Consider the following 21,915-nt stretch of genomic DNA (forward strand, 5'->3'; position numbering starts at 1 on the left):
CCGACTGTGTATCTTCAGATGGCCTAACATTACCTGAGCTTTCAAAAGCCTGTTGCAAGTGTGTAATAATGCCATAGAAGTTAAAATACTGCAAGGAGTTAGAAACTAAGTAGGATAACAGAAAGCAAAAGCAGGAATGGGGTCAAAAAACAAAATAACATGCTCTTGGAGGTTTTGCTGTACTACCTCTTGCTACTGTATTTATGAAGTCATCTGATCCACTTAGAGCACTTTAGTTCTTGTGCCCAGAAGGCTTTTGGTGCCTGAGCCACAGGCCCCTCAGAACAGGACTTGCATTAGAGCAGTAAGTGACCAAGAAGCACAAGGAAAAAATTATGATAGTTCAAAATAATCTGCTTGCATGTCTTATTCTTTCCAAACTGAATTATCAGCAATTATTTAACAATGACCACAGCCCAGATTTGTAAAGGTATTTAGCAAACCTTGGAGAAAAAAAAAAAAGTGTGTGTGGGGGAAGGCTGCATAGTTTTTACAGTGTGAATGATATTCTTCTTTAATGTGTATTAAGGCAGAGGAAAGCAAGTGAAACCTCTGGTAGGAAGAGAATGATACCAAAACTAAGAGTTAGGTAAACCAGTAGGATGCATTTCCCTGGAATGATGTATTGTTTTAAACAATCTTTGATGAAACGGAAATTGCTAATAAAGAAGCTCACAGGTGTGAGGAATATGTAAAGTCTTTCACAGAAACTGAACCTAATAGACCAGGCAGTTCAGAGATAATAAATCGTGAACAGAAATCTATCTAATTACTTCTTGGCTGGTGTTGAACCAAGGTATTGAACTGCTGAACTGATCCAACTTGGCAATTTGGCATCCTTATGCCCCTTTATTTCTATTCCAGTTATTTTAAATCAAAATTTTAAAGGTGGAAGGGAGTACCTGTCTGGAAGTTCAGGAAAGGTATTTATGAAATACGGATGCTTATACATCTAAACCAAAAATGGAGGAGAAGCAGCAACTGATTAAAACTGTTGCACAAGCTTCCAAAATAGTTGGCAAGTGGCAGTGTTCAAATCAATTATTAAATATATAGGGTGAAATAGAGGAATGCTTTGCTGTATCCTTTTTCCTTAGTAGCATTTGAATAGTGCTATTTTTCTTGTTTGTTTTGTCTTGTTTCATGCCAGATGTTCTTATCAGGGAAAACAATGGTGGTCTGTTTTAATATTGATGAGTTGATTCTCCTGAGGATAATAGTATATCTACCTTCCCAGAATACAAATTGTGGGAGTTTTTTTAAAGTTTAATTACCATAATGCATTGAATTTTAAAAGCAACTCTCTAAAACTGTGGAAAGATTTTTTTATTATCTTTCTTCTATCCACTTTCAGAGTGACTCTCCTTTTAAAACTACGTATTGAGTTTTGGTGGCCGTTAAAAAGTAAACATGTAAATCACCAGAGGTACTGTGTAATCTGTCAAAGTAGCGTATGCTTAAGCATTTTATAAACTAATAAAGAATCATAATGTTTCCAAGTTTGTGAGTTTATTCATTTAAACAATTGCAGAACAATTGCAGATTAATTAAATAGCTTTTTTTTTTTCTCTTTTTTCCTCCAGCAACTTGAACATCAAAGTCCTGAAATTACAAATGATTTGGTGATGAGCTGAGCTCGCAATGCAGGCAATAAAAACCGTTGAAAAAGAAGTGACGTTTATAAAGGAAAGACTTTTCACAGAATCCTTCCTGAAGAAGCAGGAGTGCAGCAGAAGCCCGGAGAGCGGGCGGCTGGGTGAGCAGCAGCCATTGGAAGGAGCTGTCTGCAGCTCTCAGTGCTGTACTGAGCATGTCCCAGCGGAGCCCAGCGCAAGCAGCCCGTTATGCAAAAAGGCAGCTCTAGCAGATGGGAGAGAAGCACAGCAAGCGTTTGCTTCCCTTGCATCACCACCGCTTGAAAACAAACCTGGATCGCCAGAGGGGATCTCGCCGTCAGGCCAGAGGAATGAAATCCAGGAGCATGGCTTGATCGCCGACGGTGGTGTGCTGCGAAAAATCATGGGGAATCAGGATGGGAAGCTAAAGAAAAATACAGGTGATGTGCATGAAGGAGGAGAGGATGCCTCTGGGCCCAGGGATACGGATGGCACAAAGAAGGTATCGGGGAGCAGGAGGGGACTGGGGAAGCATGCAAAAGGAAGTGAATCCAGTAAGAAGAAGGGCAAGTCGGACTCGAGGGCCTCGGTATTTTCAAATCTGAGGATCAGAAAAAATCTGTCCAAGGCTAAAGATGGGAATAGTAGTTCACGGGAGGATGTTTTGGAAAGCCAGGCCTTGCAGGCGGGAGAGCTGGACAGTACTCATTCAATTGTAACCAAAACTCCAGATATAAGCATCTCTGCAGATGAAGGGGGTCTCTCAGACACAGATGTGGAACATTTTGAAATCAGAAATGAAACTGTCCCAGTTGCTGCGGAGACACAGGATGGACAAAGGACCAGCTCTGGCTCTGACACGGATATATACAGTTTCCATTCAGCCACAGAACAAGAGGATTTGCTTTCTGATATCCAGCAAGCTATTAGACTGCAGCAGCAGCAGCAGGGGGCAATTAACATTGGAACTGAGGACCTTGTCACCAAAACAATGGGCCGACACATGGCTAATTCGCAGGCAGCCCCCTTAGATTTTGAACGGTTTCTTTCAGTAACTACCACTGACAAAGAGAGGAGCCCAGACACTGAGGGGGCTTTTCCAACAGTATCTGAGATTGCGGCAAACATTCCCGTCTCCTGTGCAACTGAACGTGAACTGAAAGAAGCGGTAAACAGCACAGGCTCTCCTGGTAACGGCTCATTTGAAACACAAGAACGCAAGCTATTGATCGAGGAACAGGAACAGCTCGTTGCTGGAGTGGATGCTGTAGCTAGTGAACTAGAAGATGATTTAAATAGAACTGCGGTAGAAAACGGGTCTCAGACACACAGCTCCCCACGACCTTTTCCAACCTCGGCAGCAGATGCTGAGACTAAAATTGCAGAAGTGCAGGCAGTCGATTTGCAGGACTCGGTTACAGAGGATGGTGTTTCAGATGCAGGCCATGATCATGCTGCTGAGACTCAGGAAGGGAAACACACTCTGTCAGCCAGTCAAGAGGACCTGCATAATGGTTTATCCATGGAAATGAAAAATGGCATTTTGTCCTCCGAGGGGACATCAGGCAGTCCGATGCTTGGTTCCCGATGCTTTAAGCCCTATCTAATTAATCCTTGTTACATCAAAACCACAACCAGGCAACTGAGTTCTCCCAACCATTCACCTTCTCCCTCCCCATCCCAGAGCCCACTTTTTACAAGGAGGCAGGAGTCCTTCCACAAAAAAGTCCCAATCAAGAAGCAGAGGTCTGCTAGTTTGGCAGGTTTATTTAGTCGTTCTGCGGACTGGACAGAAGAGGTATCTAATCACAAATGCGAGATAACGCAGAAGGTGGGCTCTGCGGGCTACTTGGAGCACAAGGGTTTTAGAGAGAAATTTCAAACGGAAAGAGTGCCTTTGACTCATTCAAGAAAGTCCTCAGGGGTGCAGGCTTCCACAGAGACATTTCCCAATGTCTTTTCAGGTGAGTGACATGTATTAAGGCTTTTTTTCCTCAGGGAGTCTTTGAAAATATATTTAAAATACTTGAATTCAGTCCTTTGCATGTACTGTTGTCTTGTGCTGACAGTTTTAAAATTGAAGGCCTGATCTTACAAAACCAGTCACATTTCATTAACGAGCATAGCCTCTCTATTCAGTGTCCGCCTGGCAGTACTGCCAGTAAAGGAAGTGCGTAACTCTTTGAAGTTTTTCTTTCTGCTTTTCTCCTTTGTCTAAGTCCTGTAGGAAAAAGCTGGATGCCTTAAATTATTCTGGTTGAAAAATGCAAAGAGCTGCACTGTTGTAGGCAGACCAGCTTTCTGCATAAATAGATCTTACAGATGAGCAGCTTTCTGTAACTGTGATCCTGTTTGGGGTTTTCTTGTGCTAGGCGTTGTTCCGATGTACTGTAAATATTTGAGAGCTGCACCTGGTGTTAGACTGAGGCAGGGATGAGGATTTGCTTAGAACAAAAAGGAAAAAGCCGTGCAAGCACAGATGGACCACACAACAGAAAGGAACACATTTCGCCTTCAGAAGTGGGAAAGAGGAGAAGAAAAAAATGGTGGTGACTTGAAAAGGCAGCATAAAAGGGAGAAGATAAGGGAAGCTGTGGGTAGTGCAGTTCAGTAGCTGTGGCAGGCTGCTGCTTAGGCTACATAAGGTGACTCATTCAGGAAAGCATTTTTTTACCTTGTCTGCTAGGCAGCTTGCATCCTCTCACAAAGGCACAGGAATATAGAGTTTACAGATGAAATGGTGTGAATTGGTGGTTGTATTTGAGGGTTTTTTTCCTCTTTCTCTTCCCCCCATCTCAAGTTTCTATATAAAGCTAATGTATTCACAAATAGAGAAGGCCTCTGCCACATAGGAGGTGTGTATAGAGAGGAAACTCAGCAACATACTGCATTTATTTTTCCCTTAAGAAAACTGTAGAACTGAGAGAACACAGAGAATGTGCCCTATGAGTGCCCGTTACAAGATTAAAACAGTTGAATCTATAATCAGGTTTGTTATGAATGGAAGTCTGTTCTAGATGCATGAACACAATAACCACATATGTACCAGAGCTATCTGCAAAAAATGCAGTCAGAATTTTTTTGTGCCTTTATGAAAACTAAACTGAAGGGTTCATGAAGGGAAGAAGGACATGATTTTTAAATCACATGTAAGAAAATAGTTAAGCCAGTAGCAACTGTTTTACATAAAGAGACTATCTTGTTCTATACTGTAGGTTTTAAAGATTATATAACATAATAATTTGTATTCGTAGTTGCTTTCTTTGTGCACATTCTGCTCTGCTTGACATCACAGTAATACTGGTGAATGAACTGTCTGGAAATAGAAATTAAAATTAGTGGCTTTTTTGCATAGCAGCCAACTCCATGAGTTTGAAATACTCAGGTAAAGCATTAACATTATTTTCTAGCTACAAATCACAAGAATATTTTCATTATTCATGTCTTGGACAGAAGGGCCCACTTTCAGTCTTGAGAATTAGAATTCAAGTTTTTAACACAAAAAAAGCCAACCCTCTCTGAAGGAGACCAGCCCCCTGTAAAGTGAGCCAAATCTTTTACTGGTTTAAATCCCTTCCACCTGTTCCCTTAGATTTAAATTCAGTCATGCCTATCTGAAGTTTTACAATTTGAGGTGATCACTACTTCAGATTGCTGAAGTGCAGGCTGTTGATTTGCAGGACTCGGTAACAGAAGATGGTATTTCAGATGCAGGCAGTGGTCATGCTGCTGAGACTCAGGAAGGGACACACATATAAAAAGCACTTTATTTTTTTGCTATCAACATTTGACAGCTTATAAACAACTCAGAGCAAAGCTTTAAACTGCATCATCAGTAACTGGACTTTCTTCTTTATGATGGTGCTACAATGGAAATAAAATTTATGTGGCAAACTTCAAGAACATGGAATTACTTTAAGAGACTGGTTTTCCAGGAAACAGCATTTTTCACCTTTCCTCACAAGGTTTCGATTTACTTATTAATAATTTTTGTTTTCTCACCAACATTTTAGACTGTTATTGTGAAGGGACCAATGTCCAGTGCAACAGTAGTTCTATCTCTTATGGAAATTATGGTGACCCTCATTTACATGTACATACCAGCTGTCTTTACAGGCAGAGGACAATTATACCTTTCAGTTCATGCAGAAAAGCTTGAAATTAGAGAACTGATAATGACATGATAACACTTTATCTCTTTGATCATTCTTCTTATTTTTAAAAATATACTTAACAAGCTGAAAATTATCAAGACTGTAAAAATAACAACTAGTGGACATTGAAAAGGGAAATTAAACTTAGTATTAGTGTTCCCACAGACTGGCTGTCATTGCTGTAAGAGCAGAAAAGCCTCTTTATTTAAACCAGTCTGCACAGCAACAATTACAGAAATAATTTCCTTGTAATTTGAATGCTGCTTTTGAAAAATGTTGTATTTTAATTACATGCATGAGATGCATCAGTTCAGGGATTACCATCAGGCTCTTAGAAATGAGCAACTATAAAGAATGTTATTTCTGTCTTTAAAACAAAAAAATCAGCTTCTTGCCTAGAACATTAAATCCCATCTTGCTGTGTAGTGACTGCAGTGTTGTTCTGCATTTCTAACCAGAATCAAGTAAAATATTCCACAACACTTTAGTCATCGATTTTAATGACGGCAGGTTCCATGCAGATGACTGGCCTACTTTTGCGCTATGTTGTGGTTTGGCTGTGTGCCATTTGGTTTTCACAGCGATCCATATGAATTCTGCTAAGGTTGTCTTGATGTAAAATGTAGATGGAAGCCAACAGCTGGAATGGTAAAGACTTTGCATATTTTAATTTTGCTTTATATAAGTAAGTAAAGTATGGTATTTCGAATTTGATACATTGGCTAAGAACATAGTGTGGACAAATTTATGGGCACTTTGTAATTCAGGCATCGGATCTATTTCTTTTATGATGAGGACAGCTGTAGTTGAAATTGCAGTGACAGTAATTACAAGTTCTAGATTGCCCGATGCACAGTGGAGCCGTGGCTTTTATGTTGTGGTCCCAGGAGACAAGAGCTGAACCTGAATGAGTAGGGTTGGCTCTTGCTTTAGTATGTGGCAATGAATGATTTGCACTGACATTAAGAGAGTATCTTGGTGGAAAAACAAAACTGATGTTTCCAAACACTAACAAAACTGAAACGGAATAGCTGATAGATTGATTTAATAAACAGGAATTTATTCTCACATTAATTTGAGGTGCAGTGATTGCAGAGGAGCTAGTAAGGGTGTCTGTTGCATAAACTGAATATGAGAGTCCCATCAGCTGCCCCAGATGGTAATTAAACTTCACCCAGACAAACCCATGCCCTTTCTAATCTCTGTTGCCTGGCTGTAACACACTTGCTGCATGAATCTCTTTCAAACAGATAATTGATCTTTAAATTTCTCTTCATGTTTATATTTGTCCTGCTCTAGCTGTAAACAGGAGACAAACAAACAAAAAGTCCTGGTTACTGTAAATCAAAACCTGAAGTCAGTCCCATGCTTGTGTGCTCACGGCTGCTTTCTGATTTCCATGGAGTGCCAGCCTGCTTCTCACAAAGGCCACTTTATCTCACTTCTGCACTGTTCTAATGTCATCTGCACCCACTTGCAGTTCCAGTGCAGCATCTGCAGACATATACAGAGGTCTTAGTATACATAAGTATGTGAAAACTTGAAAAAACAGGATGGAAGTTTGTTTCTGAGACATAAAGTAAATCTTTTTAGATACTTTTTCAGTTTGTTTTTTTTTATTCTGATTCATGTGATGATGCACACAATATGGATTTGTACCTATTGGCGTCCTGAAGAGACTATTTATCATGCGACTGTTATTTAAGACTACTTATGGTTTACTGTTTCACTAGTGTTGTTTGTTAGCTGTAATACAAATGTTTCTTTTATCAGATGGCAGGGCAGTGCAGCCTCCTCTAAGGGAGCTGCCCAGCAGCAGCCTTTCGTGTGATACAGGATCACGCACTGCACTGAGCGTTCCTAGTAAGCACCTGAAGGGAAAGATCCTCCTCTTTTTGTGTAGTAAGTGTAACCTGGAGGGGGCAAAGGGCTGCAATACTGCACTCCAACTACAGTAAAATGTGTTTGAAAATGGGCTGCGAGACAGCTGAGTGCTAATAAGTTGTTTTAATGTTACTGTGCCAGCACTGCAATATGGGAATCGGGGCAATGTGAGTAACATCGCTGGAAGGCAGCACCACCACAGGCTTGTTTTCATGGGGTCTCCTGGTTAATGCTTTGATCTTTATCTAGAACTTCATTGAGATTAGCAGGTTTTGGTCATGGGGTTGAGTGGCTGCATCTCTTGGGCAATGTCTTTCTGAGCAGCAACCCTGTTCTGAGCTCTGACTGCCAGCCTGACTCGCATCTGGCGTAGAAATGTGTTGTCTTGGTTGCCTGCTGGTCTCTTTTGGGGTGCAGAGGGGGAAAGGAAAAGTTTATAGCTGGAGGTTCATGCAGCACTGCTTGGATCTGAGAGACAGTACCAGTATAATATCCATCAGTATAGGATCTGGCTAGAACTGGTCATTAAAGGACATTGTGTGCTTCGGCATTTTCATTTCTGTGAAAAGAGCAGTGCATTATTCCAGTGGAAACAATTATGTGGAACTGAAGTTTGAATATACTTCTTGGATCTAATTGTGCTTTATTATTTTTTATAATATTTATAAAATATTTAATAGCGTGGGGGGGTGGTTTGTCTGTGTTGTGGTTTTTTGTTGTTTTTTTTTTTTTAAACAGTGTGTAGGCCCCTTCTTTGCAGAAAAGAACTTTATTCCTTGAAGCAGGCCTCATTTTTTTATCCATGCTATGCGGTCTAAAGAAAAATAAAACTGGAATTCAAAAGCATCTCTAGGAATATTTTAGTCTGCCTGTGTATGAGGTATGAAATTCTAATGTGAATCATGGTGAAAGAAGATGCAGAAAAACTGATTACCTGAGATATTTTGTTTGTGCTGTAGTTTAACAAAGCTCAGGATATGGGCAAGTGTATTCCTTATAAACTACTGCTGCCAAAATTTGAACTTACATAAGGAATAGTGCTGATGAAGCGTTAATGCGTAGGCGTTTCTGTGACTGTGGCTTGGGTTATTTTTAGGTACATTTAAAAGCGTCATTCTGTAGTGGCTAGGTGGAATACAGTAGTTTCTAGAAACTTACTTTTATGCATACAATTTATCTGTTGGGGGGATGAGGTGAGTTGATACAAGGGGAACTGGGCAGCAGCAGTGAGCAACTGAAAGGAAGGCGATGGAAGATGTGAGGACTTTACATTGTGCCACCTCATTCCTGCCTCTTCGTATGACATTACAAGGCCAGCTGTGTTTCATTAAGTGCTTTAGAAAAGGCAGCAAAGTGGGTTCAGGAGCTGTGTCACACTATTATTTCCTCCAAGCAGCAGCAACTTCCTGCAGTCCTTCATTGCTGTTCATGTGAAGGAAGTTAGGGTCAAGGAGATGGTCTGTGTTACCATCAGTACAAAATTATTATTCCTCATTTTACTTCCATAGTGCTGCTGTCCAGAAGAAGTTTGCTTCACGTTGATGGAAATAGCTAGGATTTCTGACCATGAACAGGAAGGGGGTTATGTTTTCTGATACAAAACCTTGCTTTATTCTCAGATGAAGACAGAACATGACTTCTTTCATCTGTAGAGGCATAGATGATAGAAGTCAGCAGTGGTTTTGTGTGTAAACAACATCACAATTGTAAAAGTAGATCTTGATACACATAAAAGAAACTGGAAATACGTAAATATAGAAATACAAAAACGCTGGAGATTTTAATCTTTTTGGTGTCTTGGCATATGCAGCTAGACAGTGGGAGGAAAGCCTAGTCACAAATGAGATTTATCATTGAGATGTTAGTTGTCAGTAAAAGCACAAATTGTTTGGTCTCGGGGTCTATATGAAATTTATCAGGAGTGCCAGAGCTCTGAACCAGGTGTGAATTTGAACTGGGAGAAAGAACAGATAACTTTATGATGGAACTAATTACAGGAGGGAGCTTTAATTCTAGAGTTTATTTGATGCCAAGGTCTGGCTCAGGTGTCCCTTGAAGACATTTAATAGGTAGTATGCACCAGGGGAAAAATAACTGGTATCCTTTCCTCTTCCTGGCACCAATAAGGAAAAAATCACTGTATGAAAGAAGTCAATGCTGCAGTAACGCTATAATTAACTGCATTAACATCTGCAAACAGTCACGGAAGAAAAGGCGGTTTTCATTAAAAAAAACAAAACAAAACACAACCAAAACATTGCCTTCATAATAGAGGGTGTGTATCTAAATGCAGTTTTGTCACATGAAGAGTCAAGACAATACAGTACGCTGAGAAATACTTGAGGGAAATACTTGATTACAACAAGGAAAGAACATGAAGGTCCAGTTACAGCAAGGGAGACGTGCTTAATTTTTTGTTTAGATGAAGTCTAAAAGGACAGATCTGCACAAATGTGTGCATGTATGTGTTTTTTCATGTAGTTCTAATTTTCTGCTTTTCCCCTTTCTTCATCTTACCAATTTTTGTTTTGATACAAAGAAGAAAAACTTTGGTACATTGTGATAAATATTAAAAAGTCAGCAGTTATTAAAGTTGGAGGAGATTGTCAGACCTTGGGTGCACAGGTCCTGGAAAAGAAAGAAGCTAAGGCAACCTCTAATGAGCAGGTTGAAAGAAATTTGTTATTTGTGTCCCACTTCAGAGGTTTTCCAGTTTAGATGTGTTTTGTGACCTGTGGCTGCTTGAGCAAACACTTGGATTTACTTCTAAGTTAGAGATGGGCCAGACTGCATTATATATCAAATGAAAAGTAGAACCATTGGGAATAAGGAAGTTTTACAAAATGGGGTTGTAAAGACCAGTGTCTATCAGTTTGGACTGACAAAAGATGCTGTTGGTAATAGCTGCCCAAAAAGACATCAGAGGAGCTTCGTACTTTAGAGAGCTAGACAGAAAGGATTGTGGCTTTCCAGCAGTCTATGAGAACCTGGCACAGAATACCGCCCTCGCATCACAAATCACCACAGAAACTAAAAGGGTGAAGATGGGCAGAATTAAATACTTGCTGAGACGGGTCTAAGCACCTGGAAAACACAATATGAAAGGTGCCAAAGATACATATGGTGCCTAGAAGAAGATTCAGTAGACAGACACATATAGATTCTCTTCTATCATAAACCGCTATAGTTAGGGAAGCTTTAGCAATGTTCCTCTGTAATCTGCGATAATGCTACACTAGAACCTGAAGAGAAATCAAAGTGAAAGGAGACGTGCCATACAACATTGTGGGAGGGTGTATCTTGTTTATATTTTTTAGAAAGGTATTTTGTGCTGTGTAGCACTGCTGTAGCCATACTTGGGAAATTGTTCGGTATTTAAAAACTTCAGCTTCTGAAAGATATTTAGTGATTTCTAAGATATAGTCTTACCTTTCACTATATGTATGACATATATAGTGAAAGGTAGGGTTAAAAGCATAGTTTAATACTTTGTCTCAGCTTATTCTGTTATACATATGTCACATATCAGAAAATTCACTGTGGGGGAAAGGTGTAAAATCTTAGTCACTGTGAAAGCAAAATTTCAAGGAGCTTAATGTTAAGTTAGGGAGACAGAGTGCTTCAGAGATGTGCTAATCTGCAAGAATTCTGAAAGCACTGTCACAGGCCATCACAAATAAGTTAATATATTTTGAAGCTCTGGTGATAGCAAAGTTGGAAGACCTGCTTTTTAGAATAAGTTCTATATTGTTGTTACTGCAAAGGATCGAGGTAATTTTAATTGTATTAATTTTGACTGCAGCAAAAAGCAAGGCTTTGGAACAAATCTTGAAGGAGAAAATTATAAGAAAGAATTAGCTATTAGGTATATCATAAAAGGGCAAAGAAAAATGGAACAAAATGCAGCATGGTTTTAGCAAAGATCAATAAGACTACATTGATAACTTTCTATGTACATTTGCTTTCTAGACAATACGAGAGTGGTAGTAAATAATTCATCTGGGTTTCGGTACAGAATGGAAACACTGCAAATCACTTACCCAAAGATGATGATTACTGGTGGTTTTGGTGAGGGACTCTATCATGTTACTTCTCTCCCACCAGAGGAGAACAGCTTCATTTTGGCCAACTTCTGACTTGTGATAGGCTTGGTCAGGCTGTGGAAGTTTATTGCATAATTAATGCAAGAGTAGAGCTGGGTCCTGACCTTAGTGTTTGCACGACTCGACCTTTTCATCACTGAGTGAAATTTTCAGAAAACTTTTGTCTTTCTGTATCATAACACAAATTTCAAAATTAGGAACCAGGCTGGCATCAGGAGTTCATGCATCAGGACCAAGGTCTGCATTACTCAGTTTTTGACCTGACTGCTTCAGCTTTTTCCAGCATGATTTGTGCAAGTATGGCATATGGTTAAATAATCTTTTAACAGACCATTGTGGGATATGCTGAAATTGGTGTTGTTGCCATGTCTGATAGCCAGCACACGTGGAGCAAGCTGTTTTAAAACACAGCCACTTGGTTTGGTTGTGGGAATCTAGGGCTAAAGTGTAAGACAGGTTTTTTTGAAAACTGTTTGCTTCTAACATGCTTTCCGAGATGTCTTTGTACTTCATTAAATCTGAGATCTTTCGAACACTTGAAGCTGTTAGCGTTATGTGATGCTCTTTCTGTAGCTGTGCAATAGGTTGCTTGTTCTAGCTGGGTTAGTTGAAATCTCAGTGATATGGTTGTTCAAGCTGTCTTTCACAATCCGGACTCTGTTTAAATGACTAGTGATAATTGTGGGGCTAAAATGGGGGGGGGGGGGGGGGGGGGGAATTACTTGCTTGAGTTGCACAGGTGTTGGTATATTGTGGTTCTAACTTACAACTGCTCAAGAGTTTTCATGGAAAATTTTTAAGTCAAGAGGGTACTAAGAGACGGGACAGCATAGAAGGTGGGAGATGGAGAAGCCAAGAGATTTAGACAGCTTGGCAGAAGGAAAGCATGGTGTTTACTGTGATAATCAGATACAGGACTGACAGATGTGGAATTAATACTTGGTAATTTTATTCTAGTTGTTTGAAGAGTCTATGAATGTAATCAATCCATCAATCAATGCATTCTTCAGTAGAATTTAATAAATATATTTTGCACTTTGAAATTACATTGAACTGTGTGTAGGCAGGCATAGAAAACTGGCAGTGCACAGGGAGACAGTGTTTATGTATGTCTCTTGCTTAATTCTTTTGTTTAGACAGACTTTCTACTTTGACTTCTGAATTTAAGATGATATGTGGGTTGCTTTCATACCATCCACTTGAATAGAGCCAGGAAATGTGGAGACAGAATATCAGAGAAGAAAGGACAGTCTTCTTGGGTGTTTCTACGCATCCCTAATTTTAGTAATACTAAATACTAAAATATAAGATATAAATATATATAAAAGAATAAATTAATATAATCTATATTATAATATGCCATATAAATATATAAAGAAATCAATATATAACCTCTGGGTTTTTTTCCTCTTAGAAACATGTATGTGTACAAGCAGTCAATGTAGATGTTGGCTATTACGCTGATAATAAAATCAAAAGGAACTATCTTTATGACAGAATTACAGGAATTTGTACCATAACCCTAAACCTTGACAAGTTTTTGTTATTTTTAAAGTTTATGTTGCCTGAAAGTAAGACTTATGACATACTTTATTTTATGTTTATTCAGAGTGGAAGGATTAGATTTTTTTTCCTTTTTGTTACAAAATCATGTTGTGTCTGCAGTCCTGTTACTTGGTGGGTTTTCCATGTTTTATGTAACCAGGCTGTGAGAAAACTGTCATGTGGTTTTAGGAAAGTATCTGTCAATGAAAATTCAATCCCTTTAAAAAAAAAAACAAAACAACAAAACAATCAAAAACAAAACAAAAATCAAAACAAAAATGTAACGGCCAAAACGACTTCACAGGATGAGAGATCTGGACCAGTTACCCAATCTAAATCAGCAGAGGATTAGAAACTCTGCAGTGACAAAGAACAATAAATGAAGTCTCTAATCCTGGAATACTGGGCATAATCTCCTGGGTCAAGCTTCAGGCAAGTAAGAGACTAAATTAATTTGTTATTTTTTTGGTGCAAATGTATGCTTATTACACATCTATGCAGGACCTGTGCTTGTTATTTGAAGAGGAGATGGCTAAAGTACCAATTTCCAGTTCTGTTTCATTCCCCAGGCTCCATGTGCATCTTTGAAAGCCTCTTCTTTCTCAGCAGTCACATGCTGCATATTATATTTAGGCTGACTGGTACAGATTAGCTGAAAAAATTGGAATTTGAAAAGTTTATGAAATGAAAGAAAAATATTAAAGAAATGTAATACTTTTGATCCTTGAAATATTAATTTTATATATGAAATATTAGTCACTCGTTATAACTTGGTAGATTTGAGACATAGAAAAGTACATTAAACAGTAGAAAGATGAAAACGAAGTGTGATTGCCCCTAGGAAATGGTTCAGCAAGCTTTTGCTGTGTAGCTTGGGGGAATACGATGAATGAATAAAACCTGTACTGTAAAGTATTTAAGAAATTACATGTAGTTGCAGTTACTAGCTCATCTGCAAGTAAGCATATATGGAAGTCTTTGCAGTATTTCTGCCTCTCAAGCATGTCTGTTGTCTTCTGGCATTCCGGGGAGCATTTGATACTGCGCAGTCCAGGCGCTTTGCTGGATGATTTAGGCCTCATCTAGTTGTGACCTTGATGGTAGTATATATAGAAAAGGAGACAAGAGAAGTGGAAGGCAGGAATGTTTTAGGCATATATGTGGCAGAAGGCATCTGAATTATTGTTTTTCCCAACTTTTGAATGCTGTATAAATCAGCTTTTCTTTTTCCCCATTTTCTGCTCTTTATTTTTTTTATTTTGTATAACCATGTTCACAATTGTAATTCTTTGTGAACTGAGAAACCATAGTAAGACTACAATTGTCTCTTTGTGTTTTGTAAGACTAATAGAAAACATATTCTAAATGGAGAAACATCACTTTGTCCATCTATTCTTCTTTTTCTTATTTTTCCTGTCCTAACTCCCAAAAGTAGAGCACTGCCTATAGTACTTTTGGCTTCAAAGCGTGTGAAATCTCTTTGCTGTGTGAGCATTTATGATCTCATTGAAGTGGGGGGCGGGGGGAAGTAAACGGAAAGGAGTGCAAGCTGATTTTGGTTTTTGAAGTTGTAAGCAGTACATGCAGGAGTCGCTGTTAACCCTTGGTGTTACTCTGAGTCAGGTGTTCAGGACTGGTTTTACACTGAAGCCATTCACTCTGCATTAGGAAAAATTAAAATAGAAACCTGTCTCCAGTCTGTATAGGTTAAGATGTGCTAATGTAGCTGCTGTGCTAATGTTGAAAGTGTGGTGTGGTGCTCTGGTTATCAGGAGAGAGAATCGTGGGGGAGCCGCAGAAGGGGGAGCTTTTGGAGTGTAACTCATTTTGATTATTACATAATTAATCTCAACTTGTGCTCACTGACAGCTGTGCTCCCAGGCTTTGGCAAATGCGGAGTAAGGAGGGTAGAAGACACATCTTTAGGGATAAATGTGAGGTTAAACAGTACCATACTCAGGGAAACATTATTGCAAGCTTGTGTGGCTTTTTAGTATGTCTATGACTACTGTAGTTTTCCTGTCTCTTCCATTTGTCCCTCTCCCTCCCCTCAACAATTAAGCAAATCCAAAGCCAAGAACAATATGCTCATGGTATTGCTAGTTTTTAAGGATTTTATTGCTCACCTTGTTGCTCTTTGAAAGGTTGGTCTTCTAAGCAGATTGGACGGGAAAAGAGCTGTAATGTGAATTCATTGAGTCGGGATTTGCTTATATTTCTCTGCGGACAGTACCAAATATGCTTTCAACATTCAATAATTACATAGGCAATCAAGTGTAAGGCAAACCTGCATTTCCAGAGGAGTTTAGATGCTAATTTTTAGTGTCTGCTTGAGGAGAAAAAAGGTTGCCCTGGAATAAAAGGTAATTGTAATAGAAAGACCAAATGTGCTTTCTTCTAAATCGTGCAACCTCTGCTATCAAAAGTGACTCATAGTCCAGGTCATGACAGATGAGGTGGTTCATATTATCAGTACTGATGGCCAAGGTCTGTAGCAGTTGCTGCCATATGGAAGGAGGTGTAATACAGACTCGCAGACACCTCTCCAGGCCAAGGGAGAATCTGTGGCTGTGTCAGGGTGGTACTGGGTGCATTTATTATATTAAATATTATGTGCATATTATATAATATATACGGCAGTTAATATTTCATTATTATATGAAGTGATGTTTGTAGAAAGACTTTTGGTGGAGGTAGGCTTCTTTTCACCCTCCGCCTTGCATTTGAGTAAATATGGTTGCAGTAAATCTAAAGTTGAAAATGATCATTCAAGAATAGCAGTTACCTGCATTTTTCAAAAAGGGAAACAATATGAGTGGAAACCATACTGGGACTTGTGTATTTTCATTCTGCAGTGAATAGCTTACATATTCTACAGTTGTTGCCAGAGGTGGTTTTGATGACCAGTGTTGCTCAAGTCTTGGTCATAGTGATAGGATGAAGACCTGTAATGTCATACAGGAGATCATAAGATCATAGTGCTAAATCATAATGAGAATGGGAGGAAGCAGCAGATGACAGGCAGGTGGAGAGCATGGAATTTGGAAGCTGAGCCAGAAGACCTAGGCTGAGCTATGGCAGCAAATGTATCACAAAATATCCATGGAAGGCGAAAGTACCTGGTACTTACAAACTTAATTTCATGTTCCTATTCTTTTAGTTAATTAGCTGTGTAATCCTTTGTAAGAAAATAAAACAGAGAAGTTTTTTTTTTGATCCCTTGCTAGGATTTACTCAGTCATTCTAAGCTCCTGAAAAATAACTTATGAGTTTGCAGTTGTCTTATTTGCTGGAGGGTTTTGGCAAGATCCTCAGAATACTGAATTGACGTAAGGCTGAAACGTTCCTGCCTCCTATCCCATGCCAAACTAATACTTAGGGAAAAGGTAAGAATAGGCTCCAGGAGCTTCATGACCAGGGATTTCTGGGAAGAAAAGTTGTTTAAATTATAAAAAATAGGAGATTTTTTTAACTTTCTAGGAAAAAAAGAAGAGAGCTGAGAGATCTTTATTCTTTACTATTTTCATGCATGTAAAGGCAACCAAGAGAAATTGCTTTACCATTGCATTTCATGGAATCATTAAGGTTTGAAAAGGCCTCTAAGATCATCAAGTCCAACCGTCACCCCAACACCACCATGCCTGCTAAACCATGTCCCGAAGTGCCACACCTACAGGCTTTTTGAACACTATTTAAATCCCTGTAACAGAAATCAGCTGCTCATTTAATAATTATGAGATCATTTAATTAGTCCACGTTATTTGCAACCATCTTCACCTGTTGAGAACATATAGAGGTATCACCTCACGTGAGTTATGAATATGAGGTGATCAATGGTCTCTGAGGAAAAAGGCTTTTCTTGCTGCATTTTATTTATAAACCAAAGATGAAAAATTGTAGATCAAAGTCTTGCAGTTGAATTTGACTGGAATTTAGCCTATGCATTAAATATGGCTGTGATTTTGGTTTTGCTGTTTAAGGGATAGATTCAGAGATTAATATTGTACAGTCAATATCACACATATAGACACAAAGTCATTTTAATTTGAATTAATTCCAAGCATGTGCAGTGCAGATAGATGGGGTGCTCGCAATCCATTTCTGAATCCAAACAAAAGTAGTTAAAAGCCCGTGGAGTCCAGTGTTCAAGATGTATTTTTCTATACATAAGCACAAATATAACCGTCATCTAGCCCTGAATCAAAATCATACATGTGATTCCTGCTGCTTCACAAACGTCAGTGCAGGCGCAGGTAGGGTCAGAGAGCAGCGTGACAGGGGCAGATTTGGCACCAGCCTCCCCAGGCCATGGAGGACTGGGATGCTGACAATGCAGTGACAACTGGCTTTTACCTGAAAACAGATGAAAGAGAAATGTCAGGTGCCCTTAACAAGGGAGGAACTACTTCTTGGTAAGCGGTGGCTTTCAAATTTTGTTCTCCATGTAAAATAGCTTTAGCCCTGCCTGGAGCTACAGTGCCACAGTGACTCTGGTGGGGTGTTGCCTCGAGAAAATTAGTGACATGCTCAAGTATTGGCACGTTTTCTTTTGGTAGTATTTGCTCCTCACTCCCCTGTACGGAAAATATGTATAGGCCTTTTCATAATTTTGGCTGGGTTTTAGGTTTGATGGGGGTGGGTGGTTGTGATGCTTGTAATGACCATTTAATTTGATGGTAAGCCCTAGCTGGTTAGGTACAAAACTCCAGTTGCTGAACAGTCTGTTCTAAATACATTGCCCAGTAAGTGCTTTAAACATATAACCCATTTCTTGTTGATACAGAGATTTTTTTCACAGCAGTTCTCAGTGAAGCTATTTCTGTATGCATTGAAAACTGAACTTTTTTCAGCTTGCATTTGGTAAAATGTGTTAACTGAACTAGCAAAATGCTTTTCTGTAAGTCATATTTCTGTGCCTGTCCTCAGGTTTCCATAGCAATTGCGAGGAACAGGCAAGCTATGTTAAAGCACAGCTTCATCCAAACATCGTTACCTTCGTGCTGCAAACCTTTATTTTTTTGACTCAACATATGCTTGATGGAAAGGACAGCTTAATAATATTAAAGTTAGAGTTAAATGATTGATTCCTTTAGCTTAAAAAGTACTAGCTAGTTTCGTTAAATAATTTTTACTACGCTATTTATTCCAAGACTATTAATACACTGGAGAGAGTGTTTCAGGTTCAGATGGACAAAATGGCATAAGTAATGAGAGTAAAGTAAGAGAAATTAAGTTCATTAGTGGCTTTTTTACATATGTACTTATTCTACAGTATCTGAATGTTAAAGTGTGTTTAGATAATTGTTAATTATCACTAAGAAATTATAGTTAATAACCACTATACGAATTAAACTGCAACTGAATGGCAACTAAGATTCTGAACAAAGTATTTGATCTTGAGCAAGACTGTTGGGAAGTGCTGCAAAAATTAGCAAATGAATGGGTGGATTAAGAAAAAAAAAAAAGGCCTCATTTCCTGTATCGTTATTTACAGATATTATTCCTGTTAATCAGGTTAAAGTAAAAGGGGAGGGGGGAGGGAGGGGGCTATTCTGCTTCTGGATGTCCAGGAGAAGACTCTCTAAACAGGACAAGTTTATTTAAATATTGAAACATCCAGAAAAAAAAAAAAAATCAAGTCTGACATTCAAAAGCCATGGATAACATTTAATATAGCATGAAGAAATGCGTAGTTTTCTTGCATAGTCCTGTTGTTTCTGTGTATGTATAGTGCTCTTCCTCTGGTGTATTTTTTGTTGTTTTTCTTTCAGTGCATTTTAGATAAATGTAAAGCATTATCTTCCCATTCATCCTCATCACTTGCAATCTCTCTTTTAATTAGACAACTTTCCATGTTGTTGAACTTTACTCAATGATATAAGGTGATACTATGGTAATATGGTGTGCTTTGCCCCAGAAATGCTACATGTTGGTGCTGTGCTGCCAGTGTGATGCCTGTCTTGTACTCTTATTTTTCTCTAAAACTTGCTTATATATCTTTACCTCAATATTTATAGCTAGGAGAATCCCTGTATTGCAGTAAGAGGGCAGTAGCTAGGGGCTTTTTTAGTGGTCTTTTACAGCACCGCTGAGCATTGGCAACTACAACCCCAAAGAAAAAGTACTAGAAACAAATCACAGAAACATCTGTCGGGAGATCGCTCCCTGTTTGCGCTTCGCTTCTGTAGTTTCATACTGTTGCCTTTCTTCATGTAGGGGATTGCTGTACATTGCTGCAACTGTGGGTAGGTTGTTAAAAAATCACAGTGTGTATCGGTCAGTAAGAAAGTCTGTCTTCAATTAGTTAATGACTTTGAAGATTTAACAACTGAACTCTATCTTTAGATAAATAGAGAGATATGTTGAATAAGCAGTGATTTTAACATCGCCTTATAGGTGGTGAAACCAAGGAACAGAGGCAAACTAATTGGCAAACATAACAAAACTTGTGTATCTTACAAGTTTATCCCCTAGCTTATCCGCTTGAATGTACTGTATTGTGCCTAATAAAAGGCTAGGAAACTTGGACTAATAATTCAGAATTATCAGATCTTTAGATGTGGAGACGAAAAATCTTAGAAATCACTTCTGACATTTTAATGTATTATTTGTTTTAGGGTGTATTGCCACGTGAAGTTGAAATAATACAGAAACTTTGGGCTAAATTTCACTCAAGATTGTTTTTAAAGTGCATCCAGATGTTTAAAAGAAAAATCTTTTTAGTATGTTCGGAAAGGGAAATTTTACATTTTGAATAAAATCAACATTCAAACAGAAATCTTGCATTTGTATGTAAAAAATAGGACTATTCTTCTTATTATTATCAATGTTATTGTTATTAGTACTACTTTAAATGACACTAAAATGCTTTCTTCATGCACTATATTTTTTCTGGAAAATACCTTTGCTTTCCAGTGAGTGGGTGGAAAAAAACAGACTATAGAAACTGATTTAGGTACAAATTGTATTCCCAGCTAGTTCATACTAAAACATGAAATTAACTTTATTACTCTGTCTGCCTTTTCTCTTCCAGTAGATCTATTTCCTCTCTTTATTTATATCCTGTAAATCTGAATTTTGGCATCTTTTGACATTTTAGAGCTTAATCAAGCAATTTAATATTTTTACAATGTTGGTTTTACCACAGCCTGCATATAGAACTGATTTTTGCCGTCTCTTTCTGGCTAACTGCACACAGTACAATGGTCTTTCAAACTTCTAGCATTGTCTCTTGTAACTTACTTTATAACATACTTCCTTCTTTCATGGTCTGGTGAGATAACAAAGAAAACACTTTGATCATGAAATTTGGCCCTATAATATGAGTAAGTCTCTTTTCTCACTCTTCAGAAGCTATATTTCTCTGAATTGCTGCTTGTGGCACTGCATTTTAGTTTGGAGCACTCTGCTGCTCTGGAGCTGTATTAAATGCAATTTTAAACAGAATAGTTATCAGGTTTTTTTTGCTATTATTCCTTTATTGTGAGTTTCTCCAAAGAACTGGAGCACAATTTCTTAAAGACTGTGATCATTTTATGATTCAAAAAAAACAAAGGTTCATTCCAAGAGTTGAGAGACTTGATTATAGAATAACTTTGTGTGACACCCTTGGAGAAAGTTACTTCATTTCTTGGTAATATCTCAGTTTTCCCGTCAGGACAATTGTATAATATAAATAAATAAGAAATTGATACTACAATAGCATCTTACAGGTTTTGTTCCTACTCTGCAGTGCAGCCAACACAATGTATATTTTCTTGGCTATCCTAATTAATGAGGCTACAGATCAGTTCAAATTATTATGTAGAAATATTTATATTAAAGACTTATTATCAGATACTTTACTCAAGAATTCTTTTTTTATTTCTTTTTTTACTTCTAGTAGCTGAGATTTTCCATACACATTGTAATGCCTTGATCTTTGTGTCCTGTAGATAGCTACAAATTCTTATTGATCTGTGTCATCACCTTGGCAGGACGAACTCTGCTGGAAAAGCTCTTCAGCCAGCAGGAAAACGCACCACAAGAAGAAGCAGAAAAGCTATGTTCTCGCATTATTGCAATGGGTCTTTTGCTTCCATTCACCGACTGCTTCAGAGAACCATGTAATCAGAGTGCCCAGCAAAGCACACCCACCTTTGATGTAAGTACTGAAAGAGTTATCTTCTGTCTGTTTTGCCAAGAGGGATGTGATTTGTCAATGGCTTATCAGTGCTGAGAGCCTTGTTAGTCATTGTGATGAAATTTACCCTTAGGAGAGTGGCCAGCTATTTTTCTGGCTTCAGGTGTGTACGCTTTTGTATCCAGGTAAGTAGAAGTTTTAAAAGGATATCTCATAACTTGATTTCTTAGCTTTTTAACTCATATTTTAGTCTGCTATACTGTTCTTTATCTGTTGTTTTCATTAAATCTTTTTCTTTGATTCAAAGCACTCTATAGGACTACCAACATTTCAGTCCAATGGCTGCTTGACCAAAAATGCAAATTAAAAGAACAACAGAAAACAGAGTGTTGCGAAACTTTACAGAACCCAAATGAGATGTCTATGCTAGATATTTTTTTTCCCGCCTGAAAAGACTTTTGATACAAAATAGTGCAGGGGTCAGTGCAAAT

At 38.4% G+C, this 21,915-nt stretch overlaps 1 protein-coding gene across 2 annotated transcripts in view; it reads left to right on the forward strand.

Moving 5' to 3' along the window:
- Positions 1–1,763: 1,763 nt before the first annotated feature.
- Positions 1,764–21,915, forward strand: part of FMN2 (formin 2) — a 163,237-nt gene continuing 143,085 nt past the window's right edge. For both annotated transcript variants that reach the window (XM_075412496.1, XM_075412505.1), the window contains exons 1-2: positions 1,764–3,580; positions 21,279–21,445. In XM_075412496.1, the coding sequence (XP_075268611.1) occupies positions 2,020–3,580; positions 21,279–21,445 (1,728 nt within the window). In that variant the 5' untranslated portion in view covers positions 1,764–2,019. The remainder of the gene's footprint in view (positions 3,581–21,278; positions 21,446–21,915) is intronic.

The sequence above is a fragment of the Opisthocomus hoazin genome, chromosome 2 (genome assembly GCF_030867145.1).
Source record: "Opisthocomus hoazin isolate bOpiHoa1 chromosome 2, bOpiHoa1.hap1, whole genome shotgun sequence".
Taxonomy (NCBI): Eukaryota; Metazoa; Chordata; class Aves; order Opisthocomiformes; family Opisthocomidae; genus Opisthocomus; species Opisthocomus hoazin.